The sequence below is a fragment of the Pangasianodon hypophthalmus genome, chromosome 14, assembly GCF_027358585.1.
Source record: "Pangasianodon hypophthalmus isolate fPanHyp1 chromosome 14, fPanHyp1.pri, whole genome shotgun sequence".
Taxonomy (NCBI): Eukaryota; Metazoa; Chordata; class Actinopteri; order Siluriformes; family Pangasiidae; genus Pangasianodon; species Pangasianodon hypophthalmus.
Window position 1 is genome coordinate 19,579,319 of NC_069723.1, and position 21,915 is coordinate 19,601,233.

The 21,915-nt window shown below is 36.4% G+C and overlaps 1 protein-coding gene and 1 pseudogene across 1 annotated transcript; both read left to right on the forward strand.

Annotated features, from left to right (window-relative positions):
- The first annotated feature begins 668 nt into the window (after nt 1-668).
- Nucleotides 669-3,952, forward strand: LOC113539167 (olfactory receptor 52B2-like). Its single transcript, XM_026934744.3, has 2 exons — nt 669-1,542; nt 2,830-3,952. The coding sequence occupies exon 2, from the start codon at nt 2,843-2,845 to the stop codon at nt 3,791-3,793; it is 951 nt and encodes a 316-aa protein (XP_026790545.1). The 5' UTR covers nt 669-1,542; nt 2,830-2,842; the 3' UTR covers nt 3,794-3,952.
- A 913-nt stretch (nt 3,953-4,865) lies between these two features.
- On the forward strand, nt 4,866-8,198 carry LOC113539095 (olfactory receptor 52B2-like; annotated as a pseudogene).
- The last annotated feature ends 13,717 nt before the right edge of the window (nt 8,199-21,915 follow it).

Below are 21,915 nucleotides of genomic sequence, written 5' to 3' on the forward strand. Positions count from 1 at the left end.
TACATATATATATATATATATAAATATATATATATATTTTTTTTTTGATTCAAAGCAGTGTGTTTCATATGTCAGAGGAAGTTGATGATAAGGCAGCATTTCTGAATAACTGGTCTTATTTGTCTTCATTTATGGATTTATTTTGGCTTGATTTCTTTTTTTATATTTAATTAATGCTTTAATTAATGCCATTAATATGAAATAATTTCATTAAAAGTTTCATTAAATTTCTGTCTATAATTGAAATACGTAAACTATTTAAACTTGACAGTGCAATCTGTATATAAAAGTGCAGTAAGTCATCGCAAATTCTATGATTTGAAGCTGATCAACTGCGATTTACATTAGTTAATGTTTTAAATGTTAAAAATTACCCACACTGAGGAGCAGGAGTAGGATACAAATGATTTTCCAAATTTACAGCATTTTCATTAACACCAAATAAGTTGTTTAAATGCTTCTACGAACAATTTAGGAATAAATCCATTTGCATCCAGCTTGATAAATGTTGATAAATGAAAAGTGACTTCACCCCAGTGAATTTTCGTATCAAGAAAAAAATAGAAACTCTTATACTTGCCCACACTGGCAAAGATGTGCATTTTTTTTAAAGCACAACTATCATCAGCAAAAAATGAGCTCTCTACAGTAATCAGTATCTCAATAATACTTTTAATACTCTTATTCTTCTCCCTCTCTCAGTCTGGCTAATCTAGAGGCTGAGGCATTATGGCACCCACTTGAGGACAGTTTAGCAGCTCCTCACAGACTACAATGTTTTGTTAAATGTAACATTCCCACTAAAATTCTGTAAACTGATATGTGGGTTGTTCATAGTTCCTTAAATGCAACTTAAACTCAACATGGCATGTAGCTGAAAAGCTGATAAAGGCACAACTACCTTCAATTCAGCCTTTTTCCTTTCCACAATGGCAGAATAGAATTTACTTGCTGTAAACATTTCGTACATAAATATTTAGCCCTGCAGACTGTATGGAAGAAACTCTCAGCAAATATTATGTATGGGCCGTAGTGGGTGACTATTCACTAGTTGTCAGCTTACCTGAAGTGAGGCAAAGTGGAGAATGTAGTTCATTATAGCAGGCACTGATGCTGACAAGGGCTAAAGTTAAGTACATATTTTAAAGTTGATGGTCTTGATGCTAATGAATAACTCTTGTCCCAACATCTCTACACAATAAAAAACTGGCAACGTCAGTGTCACAGAGTCACCAGATTCTCTCACCTCCAGTCAACGCCCACACTCCCCTGAATGCTAATCACTCCCACCTGTCCCTAATTACCACACCTCATCACCAGCACATATAAGCACACACCTCAGTCCCATTCTGCGTCTGACCTTGTGCTAAGCATACAGACTCCTACCTGCGCTCCTTCCAAGCATCACGGCTCCCATTGCTATTCTCCAGCTAGCTCTGTTTCAATGTTCCTGCACCATTGATACTCTCCATCTTCTTCATTCTCCTGAGGTGTGTGCTTCTCTCCCCACTCACTCGACGGATCATCCTTCAGCTGCCTCAGGTCATTTCACTCCACTCCCGTTTTACACCTGCACATCCCTTTATTGCACTTTGCTTTCAATAAAGCCTGTTTGGGATCCTAACCTCACTGCTCAGTGTGTGTATTTCCTGACAGTCAGAGGTGTGAAGTCATAATTTCCCCTTGTATTCCATAGTTCATGTGACTTTGCTAGTTTTCTTGCTATTCATGTGATGGTTTTTGTGTATTTGGTGATATAATTTCCCCTTGTATTCCATAGTTCATGTGACTTTGCTAGTTTTCTTGCTATTCATGTGATGGTTTTTGTGTATTTGGTGATATAATTTCCCCTTGTATTCCATAGTTCATGTGACTTTGCTAGTTTTCTTGCTATTCATGTGATGGTTTTTGTGTATTTGGTGATCTCTTTTCCCCTGTTTTGTTAGTCTTCACTACTCCTGTAATTTTTTTTTTTTTAATTCTCCACATCATGGATTCTCCTGCCCTCACCTTAGCCCCCAGTTTTGCCTATTTATATTAAATCTGGCTTGTGCCAACCTCTTGTGACCCAACCTCTCCATCTGACTCCTCTCTTGAACTCTTGTCCACATTACAAGTGAACTGTACACAGGTAATTTCAATAATGTAACTGGGTGGCCTAGAAAATCAAGTTAAGCACCCGCAGCACACAACTTTGAATATGGGATATAATACGTTGACATCCTTTGCATTTAAGTTACCAAAACTGAATATGACCCATGATGAAAACAGCCCTTTTAGGGAGAGGTAGTAGAGACCATTCAGTAGTAGAGAAAATGTAAATATGTCCAAATCGTAGTTCATCGATTATCTTGACAATATACAGTATGAACTGCTTTCTGTAGTAACAGCTATTTGATATTTGTTCCAGTTTTCTCTGAGGAGAATAATCCATAGATACACAAACTTGAACACCTTTATAAAAGAGCAACTCTCACTAGGTACATGTGATAGTGAACCTATTGCTTTCACTGTTATGAGGAACATGTAAAAATATTATGTATATTTTTACCCACATTTGTAATTATTATTTATAGATTATTTTTGTCAATATGTGAGATGTACAAACTGTAATAGGACCAAAAAAAGAAGTAAGTATTTTATATATTCTTCCTTGTTGTTGTTGATTATTATTATAATATTATAATAATAATCATCATCAAACAAAGCCAGAGTCAAAGTTTGAGTTAATGAAGTATGTTCAAAGGGTAGAAATTGACAAGAGTACAGACATGTTACACATTAATATTGGTCCATTATATTCTCATTGTTTTTCCATTGTATTTACAGAACAGAGAAACCCATGGCTATGGCTTCCCTTGGGAATCTCTACAACATATCATCAGTTCTGTCACTTCAAGGTTTAGAATTGCCTCGTGAGGCCAGTATTCCTGCACTCCTCTTTGCGATGCTAAGCTATATGATCATAATTTTCTGCAATCTTGTCCTGTTGATCACCATAATTTTGAATAAGAGTCTCCACCAGCCGATGTATTTACTGCTGTTAAACTTGCCCATCAATGACCTTGTGGGATCCACAGCCCTACTCCCACAAATGATCAAGGAACTCATGTGGGACACCAGAACCATGGAGTTTTCAACCTGTGTTGCACAAGCTTTCTTTATACATGTATATGGAGTGGGTGCAGTGTTGATTTTGAGTGCTATGGCATATGACAGATACATGGCCATATGTGTACCTCTAAGGTACAATACAGTCATGACCCATAGTCATATTATGAAACTAGTCTCTGTTGTATGGATTTTTAATTTTATTTTAATAGCTATTCTTTTTTATCTCCTCCTGCGTTTGCCTCGATGCAAGTCCCACATGACTCACTTGTATTGTGACAACCCTTCTCTTTTGCAGCTGGTATGTGTAGATACAACTGTTAACAATATCTATGGCCTCCTTATCACAGCTATCACCCAAATAATTGGAGTTGGACTTATATTATTTACTTATCTTCAGATTCTTTTCGCCTGTTTAAGAAACAAGCGGTCTGACACAAGAAGCAAAGCTCTGCAGACATGTGGTGCCCATTTAATAGTCTTTCTCATCTTGGAGTGTTTGGGACTGTTTACAATAATTTCCTACAGACTGAAAGAACTATCTTCAAGTTCCAGAAGATTTATAGGGGTTACCACCCTCATTTTCCCTCCAACTTTGAATCCAATAATCTATGGCCTTAAAACCAAAGAAATCAGAACGAGTATTATAAAGCTTTTTCGGCAAAAAGTTTTTCCCTTTTAAACAATGCCTGTTCTGGTTTCATAGATAATTTAAAAGAGGTGTGTGTGTGTGTGTGTATAATATGTATATGTATATATTTTTTTTATAAGGGCCAAACAAGAAATAATTATATGAAATCTGAATCTATATTGTCTATATCTCAATATAAATATATATTTACTATCAGGCTTGTCAATAGATAGATGTTCTTACTGATTTTTTTTTTTTTTTTTTTAAATGAAAACAGTAGGCCTATACATCCTGTATACATTTATCAGTGAAAATATTGTACTATTATATAATTATATAATAAGTGCACATCAGTTATCTATACCAAAGGGAGTATGTTCCTCTACTTTACAAAAGGGTGGCCATAGTGCCAAAGGGTCCTCACAGTCCATTAACAGTGTTAGTGCTATGTAGCTTTTCTGTAGAATTCAGCACGACTGAGAGGGCTGGGGAAATTGTCAACAAAACTGATTACACCAAGTATGATTATTGGTTTACTGAAATATGGAAAAACTAAGAGTGTGTCTATCAACATGCCTGATAAAATGTATGAATATATAATCAGGGTTTATAACTATATATTGAAGATTTACATTAACATATTCAGGATTTATAAATATATATTAAGATTTAATACAATTATTTCCTGTTTGGCCTGTTTTGCCCTTCATTTTATGTGTGTGTGTGTATACATATATACACATATGTTGGAAGCAGAAAAATGGGCAAGCACAAGGATCTGAGCAACTTTGACAAGGGCCAAATTGTGATGGCTAGACGACTGGTCTTGTGGGGTGCTTCTGGTATGCAGTGGTTAGTACCTACCAAAATTGGTCGAAGGAAGGACAACCAGTGAAATGGCGACAGGGCCATGGGCACCCAAGACTCACTGATGCGTGTGGGGAGCGAAGGCTAGCCCATCTCACAGAAGAGCTACTGTAGCACAAATTGCTGAAAAAAGTAATGCTGGCTACAATAGAAAGTTGTCAGAACACACGGTGCATCGCAGCTTGCTGCATATGGGGCTGCATAGCTGCAGACCAGTCAGAGTGCCCATGCTGACCCCTGTCCAAAAGTGCCTACAATGGGCATGCCCATCAGAACTGGCCCATGGAGCAATGGAAGAAGTTGGCCTGGTCTGATGAATCATGTTTTATTTTACATCATGTGGATGGCCGGGTACGTGTTCGTCGCTTACCTAGGGAAGAGATGACACCAGGATGCACTATTACTATCACAGTAATTGATATACTTACTATATCTTAGTAATTTGATCCATACACAATATCCTTAGACTAGAAAATGAAATCCTTTAAAGATATCAAAGCTAATGGTAACGCAACATAATATAATCTGTAATATATGTTTTAAAGAAATTAAAAAATATATATATAAATGAATTAGGATATAAATGTACAAATACAAACTTTTGTCTTTTTTTATCTCTCTTCTATACAATTACTAACAATCATTATTCATTGTTATACATTACATCACAGGACGCAGATGGAATGGCACCCCGCTAAAATGGTAGATAGGTCTTAGCTTATAGAATAAGTATTTATTTCTGAGTTCATACATTAAATTAAGCCTCATATTATGGCTTGCTAGAGTTATTGCTTATTCTGATAGCTGGAGGAGAGATCGGTGAATAACAATTAGTGTTTCATTCTTGTACTACTAATGCACTGTAATACTACTATTTTTATATTTTCTTCAATGTGACAGATGTTACACTGTTAACAGATGTTACAAAGGGATATCAGACATTCTGCAAATTTATTTATTTTATTTTATTTTATTATTATTTTTATTTTATTTTATTTTTTTATACATTATTTTTATCTATTTATTTACCTGTACTTGTTATGATAACCAACAGAATTGTCTCTTCACAGGTGGAAAAACTAGTTTTACAATGACTAGATTTACAACTACAAACTACTCTGATACTTCAAGGCTTCAATTTGCATCCTGAGAGCATCCACCCTGCATTCGTCTTTACAACACTGAGATACCTGACTACTCTGTGTGCAACCTCATCCTACTGATTGCCGTCATTCTCAATAAGAGTCTTCACCAACCTATGTATATTCTGTTGTTTAACTTGCCCATAAATTATCTTATAAGCTCTACAGCCCTGCTCCCACAAATTATTAAGGATATTATGGGTTACCAGGACAATACAGTTTTCAACCTGTGTCACTCAAGCTTTCTTTATACATATCTATGCAACAGGTGCAGTGTTCATTTTGACTGTTGTGGCCCATGACAGACATGAGGCAATATGTTGCCCTATGAGATACAACACAATCATAAATGATATACACATAGTGAGGCTAATCACCTTGGTATGGCTCCCTAATATACACTATATTGCCAAATGTTTTGGGACACCCCTCCACATCATTGAATTCAGGTGTTCCAATCACTTCTATGGCCACAAGTGTATAAAATCAAGCACCTAGGCATGCAGACTGCTTCTACAAACATTTGTGAAAGAATGGGTCGCTCTCAGGACCTCAGTGAATTCAAGCGTGGTACCATGATAGGTTGCCACCTGTGCAATAAGTCCATTCGTGAAATTTCCTCACTACTAAATATTCCACGGTCAACTGTCAGTAGTATTACAACAAAGTGGAAGCAATTGGGAACAACAGCAACTCAGCCACGAAGTGGTAGGCCACGTAAAATCACAGAGCGGGGTCAGCGCATGCTGAGGCGCACAGTGCGCAGAAGTCGCCAACTTTCTGCTTAGTGAATAGCTACAGACCTCCAAACTTCGTGTGGCCTTCAGATTAGCTCAAGAACAGTGCGTAGAGAGCTTCATGGAATGGTTTTCCACGGCTGAGCAGCTGCATCCAAGCCTTACATCACCAAGTGCAATGCAAAGCATTGGATGCAGTGGTGTAAAGCACACTGCCACTGGACTCTAGAGCAGTGGAGACGTGTTCTCTGGAGTGCCGAATCACGCTTCTCTGTCTGGCAATCCGATGGACGAGTCTGGGTTTGGCGGTTGCCAGGAGAACGGTACTTGCCTTACTGCATTGTGCCAAGTGTAAAGATGGTGGAGGGGGGATTATGGTGTGTGGTTGTTTTTCAGGGGTTGGGCTTGGCCCCTTAGTTCCAGTGAAAGGAACTCTTAATGCTTCAGCATACCAAGACATTTTGGACAATTTCATGCTCCCAACTTTGTGGGAACAGTTTGGGGATGGCCCCTTCCTGTTCCAACATGAGTGCTCACCAGAGCACAAAGCAAGGTCCATACATGGATGAGCGAGTTTGGTGTGGAGGAACTTGACTGGCCTGCACAGAGTCCTGACCTCAACCCGATAGAACACCTTTGGGATGAATTAGAGCGGAGGCTGCGAGCCACGCCTTCTCATCCAACATCAGTGCCTGACCTCACAAATGCGCTTCTAGAAGAATGGTCAAAAATTCCCATAAACACACTCCTAAACATTGTGGAAAGCCTTCCCAGAAGAGTTGAAGCTGTTATAGCTGCAAAGGGTGGGCCAACTCCATATTAAACCCTACGGATTAAGAATGGGATGTCATTAAAGTTCATGCGCATGTAAAGGCAGACGTCCCAAAACTTTTGGCAATATAGTGTATGTATAATAGCTGTGCTTTTTATCCTTCTATTGCGCTTACCATGATACAGATCTTTTGTGACTCACACAAACTGTGACAATCCCTCTTTGCTCCAGCTGGTCTGTGTAAACACAACTATAAATGACATACTGTATATGAATTGATGGATGTAGCTGTCTGTCAGGTCATAACAGTAGGTATAATTGCATTTACATACATTCAAATCCTTATAGCCTATTTTAGAAACAGAGGATCTGGTACACATAGCAAAGCACTACAGGCATGTGCCACACACTTAATAGTTTTTCTCCTATTTGAATGTTTGGACCTTTTTACAATAATTTCCTACAGGTTAACAGATATTTCTCCCCATTTAAGAAAATTCAGTGGAGTGGCTGCAATGATTTTGCCTCCAGTATTGAATCCTATTATATATGGCCTGAGAACAAAGGAAATCAGGATCAGAGCTTTAAGATTTTTCCTCAAAAGGATTAATACCTCATAAACTACACAGACTTTGGCATACTATTAAGAGAAACCTGTTTATACTCCCACTCAGTTGTAAGAACAAAAAGTTTCTTCCAATTTAATAAGCTAGTTCTATCTGATTTTCTTTTCTTATTTTTTGTTTAATGAAATTCACCTACTTTAATAGCTTTTTTTTTATTACGTTAACTAAACCAACTCATATTTTTGTATGCACTTATGTTAATTTGCTCCTAAAGGATTCAATAATCTCCAGAAGAAATACATTTACAATTTTCATAAAGATGTGCATTAATTTACCAGGTTTACATTTACTTAGCTGCTGTACCTGGGATAAATCCCAGGCTTGATTTTGGGCTCTTAATTCTCAACTAATCAGCTTAAAAGTCACTTTGGATACATGTAAATCTATATTTTTTCACATGTTGTTATGGTCTAATTAAAGTGGTGCCCTGGTTAAAGGCCATGTACTGTATTAAACAAAATATCAGTTGATTTGCTCTTGAATCAATAGTTACTTAAAACAAAGGATGATGTCACTTAAAAATATAAGTGCATAGGAAAACATGTGGGTAGCATTGCTGTCTCACAGTTCCAGGGTGTCTGGTTTGATCCTGAGCTTGCATTACTGTTTGTGTAGAGTTTTGCATGTTCTCTCCTTGTTGGTTTCCAGTTTGAACTGGGTTCTCCAGTTTGGCTATGTTAAATTGTCCCTAACATTGAATGAGTGTATGAATGTGCGCGCGTGTGTGTGTGTGCGCATGCATGGTGCCCTGTGATGTACTGGTGTCCCATCCACGGTGTATTCCTCATGCCCAGAGTTTCCAGTATAGGCTCCTGATCCACCATGGCCTTGACTAAGCAATTACTAAAAAAATATTTAATGAAAGATTACTAATCCCTGAGTTAACACCACAGTAATGTCTAGTAGTAAAAGTACGATTTGAGGACACTGATATAACAAATCAGATATTTATTAGCTAATCATCTATACATATGCTAATGTAGATATTGATTATCCTTAATATTTCAAGTGTTACATAATCCTGTTTGTTGTAAAGCTCCTTATTATAACCCTTTATACTTTTAAATGCACTTTATTTATACACTTTAACAATCTGCATTTTCTATTCTTCCTTTTTTTTATATATATCAGATATTTATTGTGTAGGAGGAACATGTTTGGGCCTTTTAGGTAAATTTAGATTTTAGGCATCTATTATAAGCAAATCTTTTAGAATCTATACATGTTGGTTTAGATTTTAACTTTTTGTTATATTGATAATCGTGTATTTTCAAACTAATTTAAAATAATCAACTTTTTTGTGCTCCATTTTTTATTTTATTGTCATGTAAGTGGATAGAGAACAAGTATGAAACTGAATAGGGTTGGAACATCTATGGGGAAAAAAAGTCCTACCATTAACAACTAAATATGTTTGTAATTTTAATTATTTATTTATTTATATGTACTTGTATATCAATATTTTAAAGATGGCTCTTAAACATTAAACTGTGTTCTTAATACATGAGGGTTTAGGTGTAAGCAGACTGTTCAGTATCTTTACATTAGCTTTTGAAATTACGTTTCTCAAAGCCTGTGAACACTTCTCTTGACACCAGATGGCACTAGTGTGTTATAATACGTCTATCTCATTTGTCTGCTTTTTTTTTCCATTTGGAAAAACAATGAGATCACTGTAACCCAGAAAATGAAAAAAATAAATAAATAAATTCATGTATATGTGTATGACATACACAAGAGAGAGAGAGAGAACTGTCAGTAATGCTGATATGGCCATATCTCTTAATTCACAATTATACCTATATAAGTATAACACCAGAGCCATTTGCTTACATTTGCTTACATTTGGGGAAAAAAAAAAAAAAAAAAAAAACATTTATCATTTATTTTTCAAGTGCTGATGAAAAAAGCTGAAAATCCACATGGAACCATTAAAGAAATCGCATCCATAATAATAATTTTTTAAAAAAAATAATAATTATAGGCTATAACAAACTGGGAATGGAATGTCCTTCTCTTGTTTGTCCACCACAAACAGTCACTGGCTAAAGTGGTAATATCTACAGAAAATCACACACACGCACACACACAGTACTGTATATAGTCCCCTCTGAATTTTGGAACAAGGTCAAATTTTTTTTTTTTTTTTTTTTTTTTTTTGGCTATACACTGAAGACATGAGATAGACCAGAATTTCAGTTTTCATTTTCTGATATTTTCATTTAGATGTGTTAAACAACAAGTGGAAAATTCATGGAACCACAACTAAATAGCCCTAGCAAGTGCACCATGCAAGATTTCACAATGTGCTCTCAGACTATTGATAAGGAAGAGGGAGCATCAGGATATGTGGCTGCTTCTCTGTAAACAGTACTGGGGCATTAAATGTCATCAAGGGAAAATGAATTGAGTGACGTATTGGGACATATTTTAAGAGAATTTATTCTCCAAGAATGAATTTAATAGGCCAAGAACCTGAATCTGGGGACAAGATGGATGTTTCAACAAGACATCAACAGAAACATACCGTCAAAATAACTTGCATGGCCTTGCATGGCCTAGCCAATCTACTGACCTGAATCCCATTGAAAATTTATGAAGTTTTTGTTTAAATTGGGAGTCCATAAGAGGGCCCTCAAAAATGAACCAGAATGGTGCAAAAACCAAATTACTTGTTCATCTTAAGAGTGCCAGCAATAGCTTTGCAACAAAGTACTAACCCTAGTAATTTGTTGTGTATGAATAAAATAATTTTCCCCATATATTTTATTTCAAAAGCATATCATTGTTCATGCTTATGAATACATACTTTTTGTCATATTTATAAATCAAAATACATCATGTGTGCAAACCTTCAGTGGATATATGCTCTGAAGGTATATTATACAATTAAAACAAAAGTGTCTGAATACTTATTTCTCCTCACTGTATGGGCCAGAATTGGGTCCTGCATTGTCCTGCTATGGGCAGTGGTGGCTCAGTGGTCCTAGTGGCTCATGGCCTTGGCCTACTGATCAGAAGGTTGTGAGTTCACCATCACTTGGCCACTCTTGGCCCTTTAAACTTCTTTACTCTTGGAGTACCATATCATGGCAGACACTGCTCTCTGACCCTCACTAGAAAATACTTTCATTATGCTGTACTTGTGTATGTGGCAATAACAGGTTTTCTTCTAAGGGCTTTCTAAAGCAGCTCTGTTAGCTTCTGACTGAAAAGCACTGATCTGCTTGGCCTAGGCCCGAAGTAATTTATTTTCAAAGAGACAATGCCATTTAAGTGGCTGTGTTCGAAACTGCATACCAGTGTATTAAGTAGTATGGTAAAATAGTAGGCCCCGTGTGGTAATAGGTGTTATGCTCTGCCCCTTTTCTATGTGTTATCATCTGTTTTGCACAGGCACATGCTGTTATGAGGTTTGGGAGGCATCCATCATTAAAAACATTATCTGTTCATTGGCACCATAACAGGGAGAGACTTGTGACACAAATATCTGTTGAAAGCTGCTTAAAGCTCATATTTCATATGTTCATTCACAACTGTCTGAAAGTCACAGAGTTTTATCATGGAGTAGACATGCATATGTATATTTTATTACAGATACCTTGAGAAAATAATAGCCCACACATCTAAAAAATCTCCCAGACAAATATGGTCAAACCCAAACCCTGGGTCCCCCAGAGAGTGCTGTGAACAAAAAACATTGCTCTGTAAATGTAGAAGTCTGAAACAATTTAATATTTATAGGTGGGTTTAAGTGGTGCATGGTGGCTTAATGGTTAGCATATTTACCTCTTGCTTCCAGGGTTGGGGGTTTGAGTCTCATGCTTCAGGGGTTTCCTGTGGGTGCTCTGGTTTTCTCACTGGGCCCACCAGTACAGCTTAGTTAATAATTTTACTATTGTTTAAAAAAGGTTCCACCATGTGAAATGACTACTATCTAGGATTTTCCTTTTAATTATAGGAGAAATGTGTGATAACATGGGAAAAATATTTCTTCCAGTGACAGAGTGTTTAATAATACTGTCATCAGATATCTTCAAGTTATTCATGTCTTCATTCCCACAACCATTATTCTTCAGACTTTAGTCATCCTGTTCCCAGTTTGACTTCATACTTGATTTTCCATGTGTGTTGAAGAAATATCAGCATTGGTTATTTGAGCCTGTATCATAAATTGTAGCTTTGAGCTTATGTAGTCAGGTCGATCATATTTAGGGCCTCATATCTTGATCATATCTTGAAATTCACTCAAACATATTCATGCCCATTTATATACATACAGCATATACGGTATTACAAGTGGGACATCTTATGTTAGTGACTAGAAGGTTGTGAGGTCAAATCTCAGCACTACCAGAGAGCCAGTGTTGATCATTTAAGCAAGGCCCTTAACCTTTGAGCTGCTTTATTTGTCAGTTTGTATAAATATTCTTACTTTACATATATTACAATGACATAACAGTTATCATGGTGATGTATTTAGAACTACTCTAATATAACTGTGTGTATATATATATATATATATATATATATATATATATATATATATATATATATATATATATATATATTACATATATTTACACAGTTAGGTCCGGAAGTATTTGGACAACATTTATACACCACCACAATGTATTTGAAATAAAACAATAAAGATGTGACTGAAGTGTAGACTTTCAGCTTAATTTTAAGAGGTTCCACAAAAATATGGCATTTACCATTTAGGAATTACAGCCATTTTAAGCAAATTACTTCCATTTTCAGGGGCTCAAAGGTATTTGGACAATTGACTGACAAGAAGTTAATTGACCAGGTGCGGTCCATTCCCTCATTACTTCAAGACAAATGAAGCAGATAAAAGGTCTGGAGTTCATATCAGGTATTGAGTTGGCATTTGGCAGCTGTTCGATTGGAGCTACCGATATGAAGTCCAAGGAGATCTCAATGCAAGTGAAGCAGGCCATCATTAGGATGAAAAAACAAAAGATACCTATCAGAGAAGTAGAAAAAAACTTTAAGAGTGGCCAAATAAACAATTTGGTACATTCGTAAAAAGATGGATTGCACTGGCGAGCTCAGCAACACCAAAAGGCCTGGAAAACCACAGAAGACAACTAAAGTGGATAATCGCAGAATCCTTTCCTTGGTGAAGAAAAACGCCTTCACAACATCAACAGAAGTCAAGAATACTCTGGAGAAGGTAGGCGTATCAGTGTCAAAATCTACAATCAAGAGAGGCCTTCATGAATGTAAATACAGAGGGTTTACGACAAGGGTCAAACCACTTTTAACATTCAAGAACAGGAAAGTCAGATTAGACTTTGCCAGAAAACATCTAAAAAAGCCTGTTCTGGAATAAGATTCTTTGGACTGATGAAACCAAGATTAACTTGTACCAGAATGATGAGAAGAGAAAAGTATGGCAAAAGAAAGGAACAGCTCATGATCCAAAGTATACCACATCATGTGTCAAACATGGTGGAGGGAGTGTTATGGCATGTATGGCTGCCAATGGAACGGGCTCACTGGTGTTTGATGATGTGACTGCTGACAGAAGTAGCAAGATGAATTTTGAGGTGTATAGGGCTATACTCTCTGCTCACATTCAGCCAAATTCTGCAAAACTGATAGGATGCTGCTTCACTGTGCAGGTGGATAATGACCCTAAACATACTGCGAAAGCAACTCAAGACTTTTTGAAGGCAAAGAAATGGAATATTCTGATCTCAACCTAATAGAGCATGCTTTTCACTTACTGAAGACAAGACTGAAGGCAGAAAGACCCACAAATAAGCAGCAACTGAAGGTGGCTGCAGTGAAGGCCTGGTAAAGCATCTCCAGGGAGGAAACTCAGTAGAAACTTGGTGATGTCCATGGGCTCCAGACTTCAGGCAGTCATTGACTGCAAAGGATTTTCATTCAAGTATTAAAATTATGGTTATATATACAATTATGTCACTTTCTCCAAATACCTTTGAGCCCCTGAAAATGGAAGTACTTTGCTTAATATGGCTGTAATTCCTAAATGGTAAATGCCATATTTTTGTGGAACCTCTCAAAATAAAGCTGAAAGTTTACACTTCGATCTACATTGTCATTGTCCAAATACTTCCGGACCTACCTGTATATGTGCGTGTGTGTGTTAGTGTGTGTTAATTAATATTAGCACTGACTTTGTGAAGATATCTGAGATCTAGCCATTTATTACATATATATACTGTGTATACTGTATATTATTATTTTTTTTAAATAATCAAAGCCTCTTATAAACTATAAATATATATATATATATATATATATATATATATATATATATATATATATATATATATATAGTTTATAAGAGGCTTTGATTATTTAAAAAAAAATACAGTAAAAGAGAAGACAATACATACTAAGGATTATAGTTCTAGTGAATACATTGATTAAAAAAACTATTAATAGTGTTTAACACAAAATATCAACAATAATATTTTTAGGTCAGGTTTATAGTGCAATCAAGGTATGGGTTGTCCAATAGTGTTACAATTCCCAAAGAACAATAGACACATTGACTTTGATCAACACAGTAATGGGTGACACTGATGTCACCCACCAATTAGGCATTTATTTTTACAAAATTACACCATCAGTGCTTATACCACCATCAGGAGACTTGTTAAATGTTAGTCTCACTTGACAACCCCTTTATGTACTGTAACACCATAACACTTTTGTTTTTATTGTTCATTAGGTTAATTATTGTAGCTTGTTTAAGTGGTTGTCACGTGTCATGGGCATCTCTCCTGAGCATGCCACCGTTTCTGTAAACTACGATAATGACTCCTGTGGGAATTAATTGTTTAAAGAGATATGTTCTCCAAAGAGTGATATGAGATGAAAGAATCATATATTTAACTTGATTATATCAAGTTGGGGATGTAGTGCTAAATAATGATTGTGTACTACTTGTTTGACTAGCTAGATTGTGTAAAATCCTGAAAATGTGTCATAATTAAGTTGCCTTTAAAAAGCAGGAGGTGAACAAATTCTCTTAATTAATCTTAGAAACCACATTTCCTACCCCAAAGTTCAATACATTGAAGTTCAATACATTCAAAAGTTATTGTTCATTGTTGCCTCATGGTGAAATATAGAAAATATATATAAAAAATAAAGTTTGAATATGAATAAACATGTGAATTATGTAAAAAATTTCATTATTGTTATTATTATAATAATAATAATTATTATTATTATTATTACACAAATTAAAGCTTTCTGGCTTGTGTAAATGTTATACATCTATCTATCTATTTATTTATTTATTTATTTATTTAAAATAAAATACCTAAGCATAATTGATATTTATTTATTTTCAATTTTTATTTTCATGTTGTTTAATTTTTATATATATATATATATATATATATATATATATATTTAACATCGATCTGCATAGCCAGCAACCTCAGCAAGTATGTGGAACAAGATGCAATACATACAATATGAAATGTATTATAACTGGTTTAATGGTTTAATCATCCTATTTTAATCATTACTGCCACTCTACCTCCTTTTTTGCCATCTTCCTCATCCTCACTCTCGTTTTCTCACTGTAGATCTAATACCATAACTGTATGTTCATCTTCACCCTCATCATCATCCTTACTCTCTCTTTTGCCATGTAGGGTTGCTTATCATCACTTACCTCATCACTAAATCTCTACTAAAACTAAATTAAATTAAATTAAACTAAACTATTAAATTAAACTAAATCTCATCAGCACAGAGCAAACATAGATTAAACTCATATATAATAGAATAATGTACTATGATACTAACATACACACACGCACACACGCACACTGATCGGCCATAACATTAAAACCACTGACAAGTGAAGTGAATAACATTGATTATCTCGTTACATGAGTCAGGGCATCTCCAAAATGGCAGGTCTTGTGGGGTGTTCCTGGTATGCAGTGGTTAGTACTCACCAAAACTATTCCAAAGAAGGACAACCGGTGAACCAGTGACAGGGTCACGGGCTCCCAACACTCATTGAGGCGCTTGTTGAGTGAAGGCTGAAAAAAGTATTGCTGGCTATGATAGAAAGGTGTCAGAACACACAGTGCATCACAGCTTGCTGCATATGGGGCTGCGTAGCCACAGACCGGTCAGAGTGCCCATGCTGACCCCTGTCCACTGCCAAAAGTGCCTACAATGGGCAAGTGTGCATCAGATCTGGACCATGGAGCAGTGGAAGAAGGTGGCATGGATGAATCATGTTTTCTTTTATATCATGTGGATGGCCAGGTGAGTCTGTGTCACTTACCTGAGGAAGAGATGGCACCAGGATGCACTCTATGATGCCCTGGACAATGTTCTGCTGGGAAACCTTGGGTCCTGGCATTCATGTGGATGTTACTTTGACACATACAACCTACCTAAACATTGTTGCAGACCAAGTACACCCCTTCATGGCAACGGTATTCTCTAATGGCAGTGGCCTGTTTCAGCAGGATAATGCACCCTGCCACACTGCAAAAATGGTTCAAGGATGATTGAGACACGTGACAAAGAGTCCAAGGTGTTGTCTTGGCCTCCAAATTCCCCAGATCTCAATCCTATCGAGCATCTGTGGGATGTGTTGGACAAACAAGTCCAATCCATGGAGGCCCCACCTCACAACTTACAGGAATTAATGGATTTGCTGCTAAAATCTTGGTGCCAGATATCACAGCACACCTTTAGAGGTCTTGTGGAGTCCATGCCTTGATGGGTCAGAGTTGTTTTGGCGGCACAAGGGAACCTTTTGTGATAGCCTTCACCATCTGTCTTATAATAGGGGATATCTGAGTGGTGGGTGGGAATTGGCCAAGACTAAATTAGGGATAAAATTTAGAAACAATCCATTTAACAGAGAAAGAGAGGAAACAAAACTAAGGTTTTTGAATGGCTTAGTCAATTCGTCGATACTTCCCATTGAGATACTGTGGCAGTATCTTAAACAGGAAGTTCATGCTTGCAAGCTCTCCACTGTGCCTGAATTCTGCAAAGAACAGTTGGCAAAATTCCTCCACAGCAATGTGAAAGACTGGTCTCCAGATGTCTGATACATTTGTTTGCAGTTGTTGCTGCTAAAGGTGACACAACCAGTTATAAATTTTAGGGAGACTATTAGTATATTTTTCCACATGGGTGATATAGATGTTGCATAACTTTTTTCCTTCAATAAATGAAATTATCATTTTAAAACTGTGTTTTGTTTTTCCTCATGTTCTCATTATCTCATAATACATTTTGTAATAGATTCTGAAACCATTTAGTGTGACAAATACACAAAAATAGAGGAGATCAGCTGGTGATACTTTTTCATGGCAGTGTAAATAAAATGAATAAATAAATAAATAGCATGCTTTCATGCTTTAATCACATGTTACCATCATGTGTTAAAGACACATAACACTGAACAGTTGGGATCAGCTCGTCTGCTAGATTTCTCACTGTTTTGGCTTTGCAGAGGAAAAATGCATAAGACCTTTTGCATACTGGTTTTGGCTTTGTCAGCAAATACAGGGCCTAAAATAGCTTTTTTAGTACACTTGCTGCTCTAGCTATTTGCAAATCTTGTACATCTGGGTCAAATTTCTATGTGTAGTTTGATTAACCTATAGGAAAAATACAACGCACAATTACCAATGGTTTATTTTAATGAAACATCTAAGGTATCAAACCTTCAATACCTAATGGAACTCTACTATGAAGTTAAAATCAGGCTATGAGCTTGAAATAAAGGGCATGTTTGTTTGTATCAAGTCAATCATGTAGAAGTTGTACATGGTCCTCTTATTTTCAGTGTCCTGGAGTTTATTGACCTTGCGATCATGAACAAACTTGTTCCTATTGTAGTAAGGCATAGAGTCTGAAGACTCTTAAAAGGTAAGCAATTTGAAAAAAAATAGTATGGAACAGTAGATGACAGAAGCTTAAAGAAAAACAAGCATTTACCAATGTTGAACAGATTGACATTTTATATAAAACCCATCAACATAAAACTCATTGTTGACCCCTATCAGTTTTTTTTTATGAATTATGAATGTGTGTGTTCATGGTGCCTGTGATGGACTGGAATCCCATCCACTGTTCCTGGGATAGGCTCTGGATTCACCATGACCTTCACTGTTACTGAAAATGAATTAATAATGAATGAGAAAATGAAGGAACTAGAGATTCAGTACCTTTCTCTGTAGCTGGATTCTGGAGTTACAGACAAATCACACCTAGATAGTCAGGTTAGACACGAATGTATCCTCATCACTCATTTTCTGCTCTGAAGATCATCAACTGTAATCAGTTGTATTGGGTAATTGGGTTTGTGATGAAAAAATAAATAAACCAAGATAAATCTTGTCAGAGCATTTCTCATCCTCAATGTGAAATTACAACATATAAAAATTATGTGAAAAACAATCAGAAACATTTTATGGAAAAATAGGAAAAATAAAAAAGTTTCAACAACCTGGTTGCATAAGTGTTCACACCCTTTTATAATTGGTGATATGGCTGTGTTCAGAATGAATCTATCACATTCAATCTCATGTACAAAAGTAATTATCATATAGCTGTCATCAATGAAATTATTCTGATTAACTCCAAATAAAGACCAGCTGTTTCTGTAGGATTTTCCTGTAGGATCTTCTTGGTTTCATCTGACTGCTGAAGCCATGGTCTGCAAAGAGCTGTCAAATCCTGTACAGGGTCTCACTGTCAAAAGGAATCAATCAGGAGAGGTGTACAAAAAAAATGAAATACCCTGAAGGCCATCATCAACAAGTGGAGAGAATAGGGCACCACAGTGACATTTTGGAGGACGGCCCTCTAAAATTTACATTAGGACAAGACAAAAACTTACCAGGGAGGCTGCCAAGAGACCAGCGGTAACATTAGATGAGCTGCAGGAATATCTGACAAGTACCAATTGCTCTCTGCATGTGACAACATATCAGTCATCATGAATAGCTACAAATACCAGTCAAATTTAGTGCAAAATGTTCAGGTGTCTGCTAGTAAGCTGAGATGAAAAGAAAGTTCACCTTTCAGTATGACTGTGACCATAAGCATACATCCAACTCAACAACACAACGGCTTAACCAAAAGAAGATCAATGGCCTAGCCAGAGCCAAGTCCAAATAAAAAATCTGAGGGGTGACCTGATGCGGGCTGTGCACAGGAGATGCCCTCACAATTTGACAGATCTAGAATGTTTTTGCAAGAAAGAGTGAGAAAATATTGCCAAGTCAAGATGTGCCATGTTGATACACTCTTACCCAAATGACTGAGTGTAATAAAATCAAAAGGAGTTTCAACAAAGTATTAGTTTAGGGGTGTGTACACTTGTGCAACTAGGTTATTGTAAGTTTTTTATTTTTATTTTTCCCTGTAAAATTTTCTGATATGTGGTTTCTGAAATTCTCATTCCAGATTTAGTTTACCCCTTTGCTGTTAAAATAACCTACACTCTTCTGGGAAAGCTTTCCACCAGATTTTTGAACAAAGCTGTGGGGATTTGTGCTCATTCAGCCACAAGACCATTAGTGAGGTCAGGCACTGATGTTGGGTGAGCAGGCCTGGGGTGCAGTTGGTGTTCCAGTTCAATCTCAAAGGCGTTCAGTGGGGTTGAGGTCAGGGCTTTATGCAGGCTACTTGAGTTATTCTACTCAAACCTTGGCAAACCATGTCTTGATGGATCTTGTTTTGTGCAAAGGGGCATTGTCATGCTGGAACAAGTTTGAGTCCCTTAGTTCCAGTGAAGGGAAATTGTAATGCTACAGCATTCAAAGACACCCAATATAATAGTGTGCATCCAACTTTGTGCCAACGGTTTGGGGAAGGCTCACATATGGTTCAGAATTACTAGTGCTGGCTTCAAGGTCAGGGAGTCTCTCAGTCAACCAAAGAAAATACCAGGGTTCCATCTTACATTTTTTCCTGAAAACCAAGCTACGGAGGAATACATTGACTAAGCACTTAAGATTGGTATCATTTGACACTCACCATCTTCTGCTTTTGCTGGTTTCTTTTTGATGGAAAAAAATGGATTAAGGTCTTTGTCTGTGCATAGATGACTACTTACTTAATGCAATGACTTTTAAATTCTCCTACTCTTTACCGTTAGTTCCAGTAGCCCTTGAGCTGCTCAAAGCAATTCAACAATTTCTGGTATTACCCTCAAATACATTCGCCAAGAAAACAGGCTAAGTTCTGAGAAAGTATGTTTTGCTTTTTTTTCCATTTCAGTTTTACCGTTACATACTGGCCCATGTATTCTTTCACTTTCCAGACTTTTTGAACCAAAACCTTCCAGTTTCACCTGCTTCATTGCTTGTTGTTTCAATCTGGTGGGAGGAACTGCATAAAGTATAAAAAATTAGTATAAAATAGCATAAAACCTATGTTCAAAGAGCCATTAAACCAACCGTATGAATTGGGCTCACACTGACATCAGGACTCCCTGAAATTAAATGTACTATTGAATTAATTTCTGCTAATTAATGGTGGATTGTGCTAAAGTGTGATGCAGTGAATTATGTCCCCTTATACCGTATCTGTGCATAATCAATAACCCCTAGACAACTCCCCTTTGGTCAGCTTCAACCTCTTCTAATCCTACTTTGGCCTTTGTGACACACCTACAGATTTACTAACTGATTTTCAATTCAATTCAATTAAGTTCAATTCACTTTTGTTTATATATAGAACCTCTAACAATGGACACTGTTTACAGAAATCTGGATGTACTACCTGACTTTGGCAGGAACCAGATAGGAACCTCGAATGGGACAGATCTTCCAAAATGTGCCACCTAGTACCACTAAAGGGATTACCCTCAGCCCTCCAAACAAAAGAATGTTTATTTCACTTATTATTTGGTCTTCCAGAACACATAGCTTCTGACCAGGAGCAACTGTTCATCTCCTATTTCTGGAAAGCTATGTTTTATGTGTATCAGGCAGTTTAATGTCAGACTATCACCCCCAGTCTAACGGCCAAGTGGAGAGATAGAATCAAGATCTAGATCATTCTTTGTGCCTCTATTGTAGTGATCGACAAGGAGACTGCTCATGGTTACTTAGATGGGCTGAGTATGTCCAAAATTTGCTAATACATGTGCCTACATATTGATGTTGTTATAGAGAAAGTCTAGTATTTTTAGGCACTTGCATTTGAATGCTTCTTTGCTCCATATATCAAGAAGAAACTCTTCTTTTGTAAACACTTGAAACACAAAGTAAAGTGACAAGTGCAACCAATCACATTATTCAACTGTTGGCTCCATGAAGGGGTAGCTTTCACACATGATGTGTACTATACTTTAAAGTGAACGTTAGACCATCATTTTAAGTGGACCAACGATCAATATCCTGGACTTCACCCAGGTTGAAAAAACAGATTTCACATTTGACCAAATGTAATTCTCAGCACCAATGGCCTTGGACTTAGAAGAAATCATAAGGGTTATAACTCCCTAATGGGGTGTAAATAGTATGATGTTATAGCACTAAAATTATACAGTACTATAAAACTTGCTATATTTCATATATTATTTAAGCATATTTAGTAATAATGCAGCTATTTCTCTCAGAAATTAAAAAAAAATCATAAATTATATTATTGAGTATATGGATAAATATAGTAGTTATGTTCTTTTTTACGGTTTGTTTTCTCTGATGACTAAAAGTGTTGGAATGCTGGAATATGATTATTCCCCAGTAATTATTTATGACCTCTGTTATGTGAAGAGAAACATGACAAGCACTTAATGATCCTTATCTTTCACCTAAGGGTCACATCAGGGAGTATTTTAGGTGTTGTATTTGAGCACAAAAATTATACATATACCTGCTCTTTAACTGGTTCAAAAATATGTCAAAAGTAATAACTACAAAATAGACAATTAACCTTATTTATGGTGAACTGAAGTTCTTTATGTTCTAATTAGGTACTCAAGAGAAATGTGTGGTATAATTAGGTGAACTACTACAAA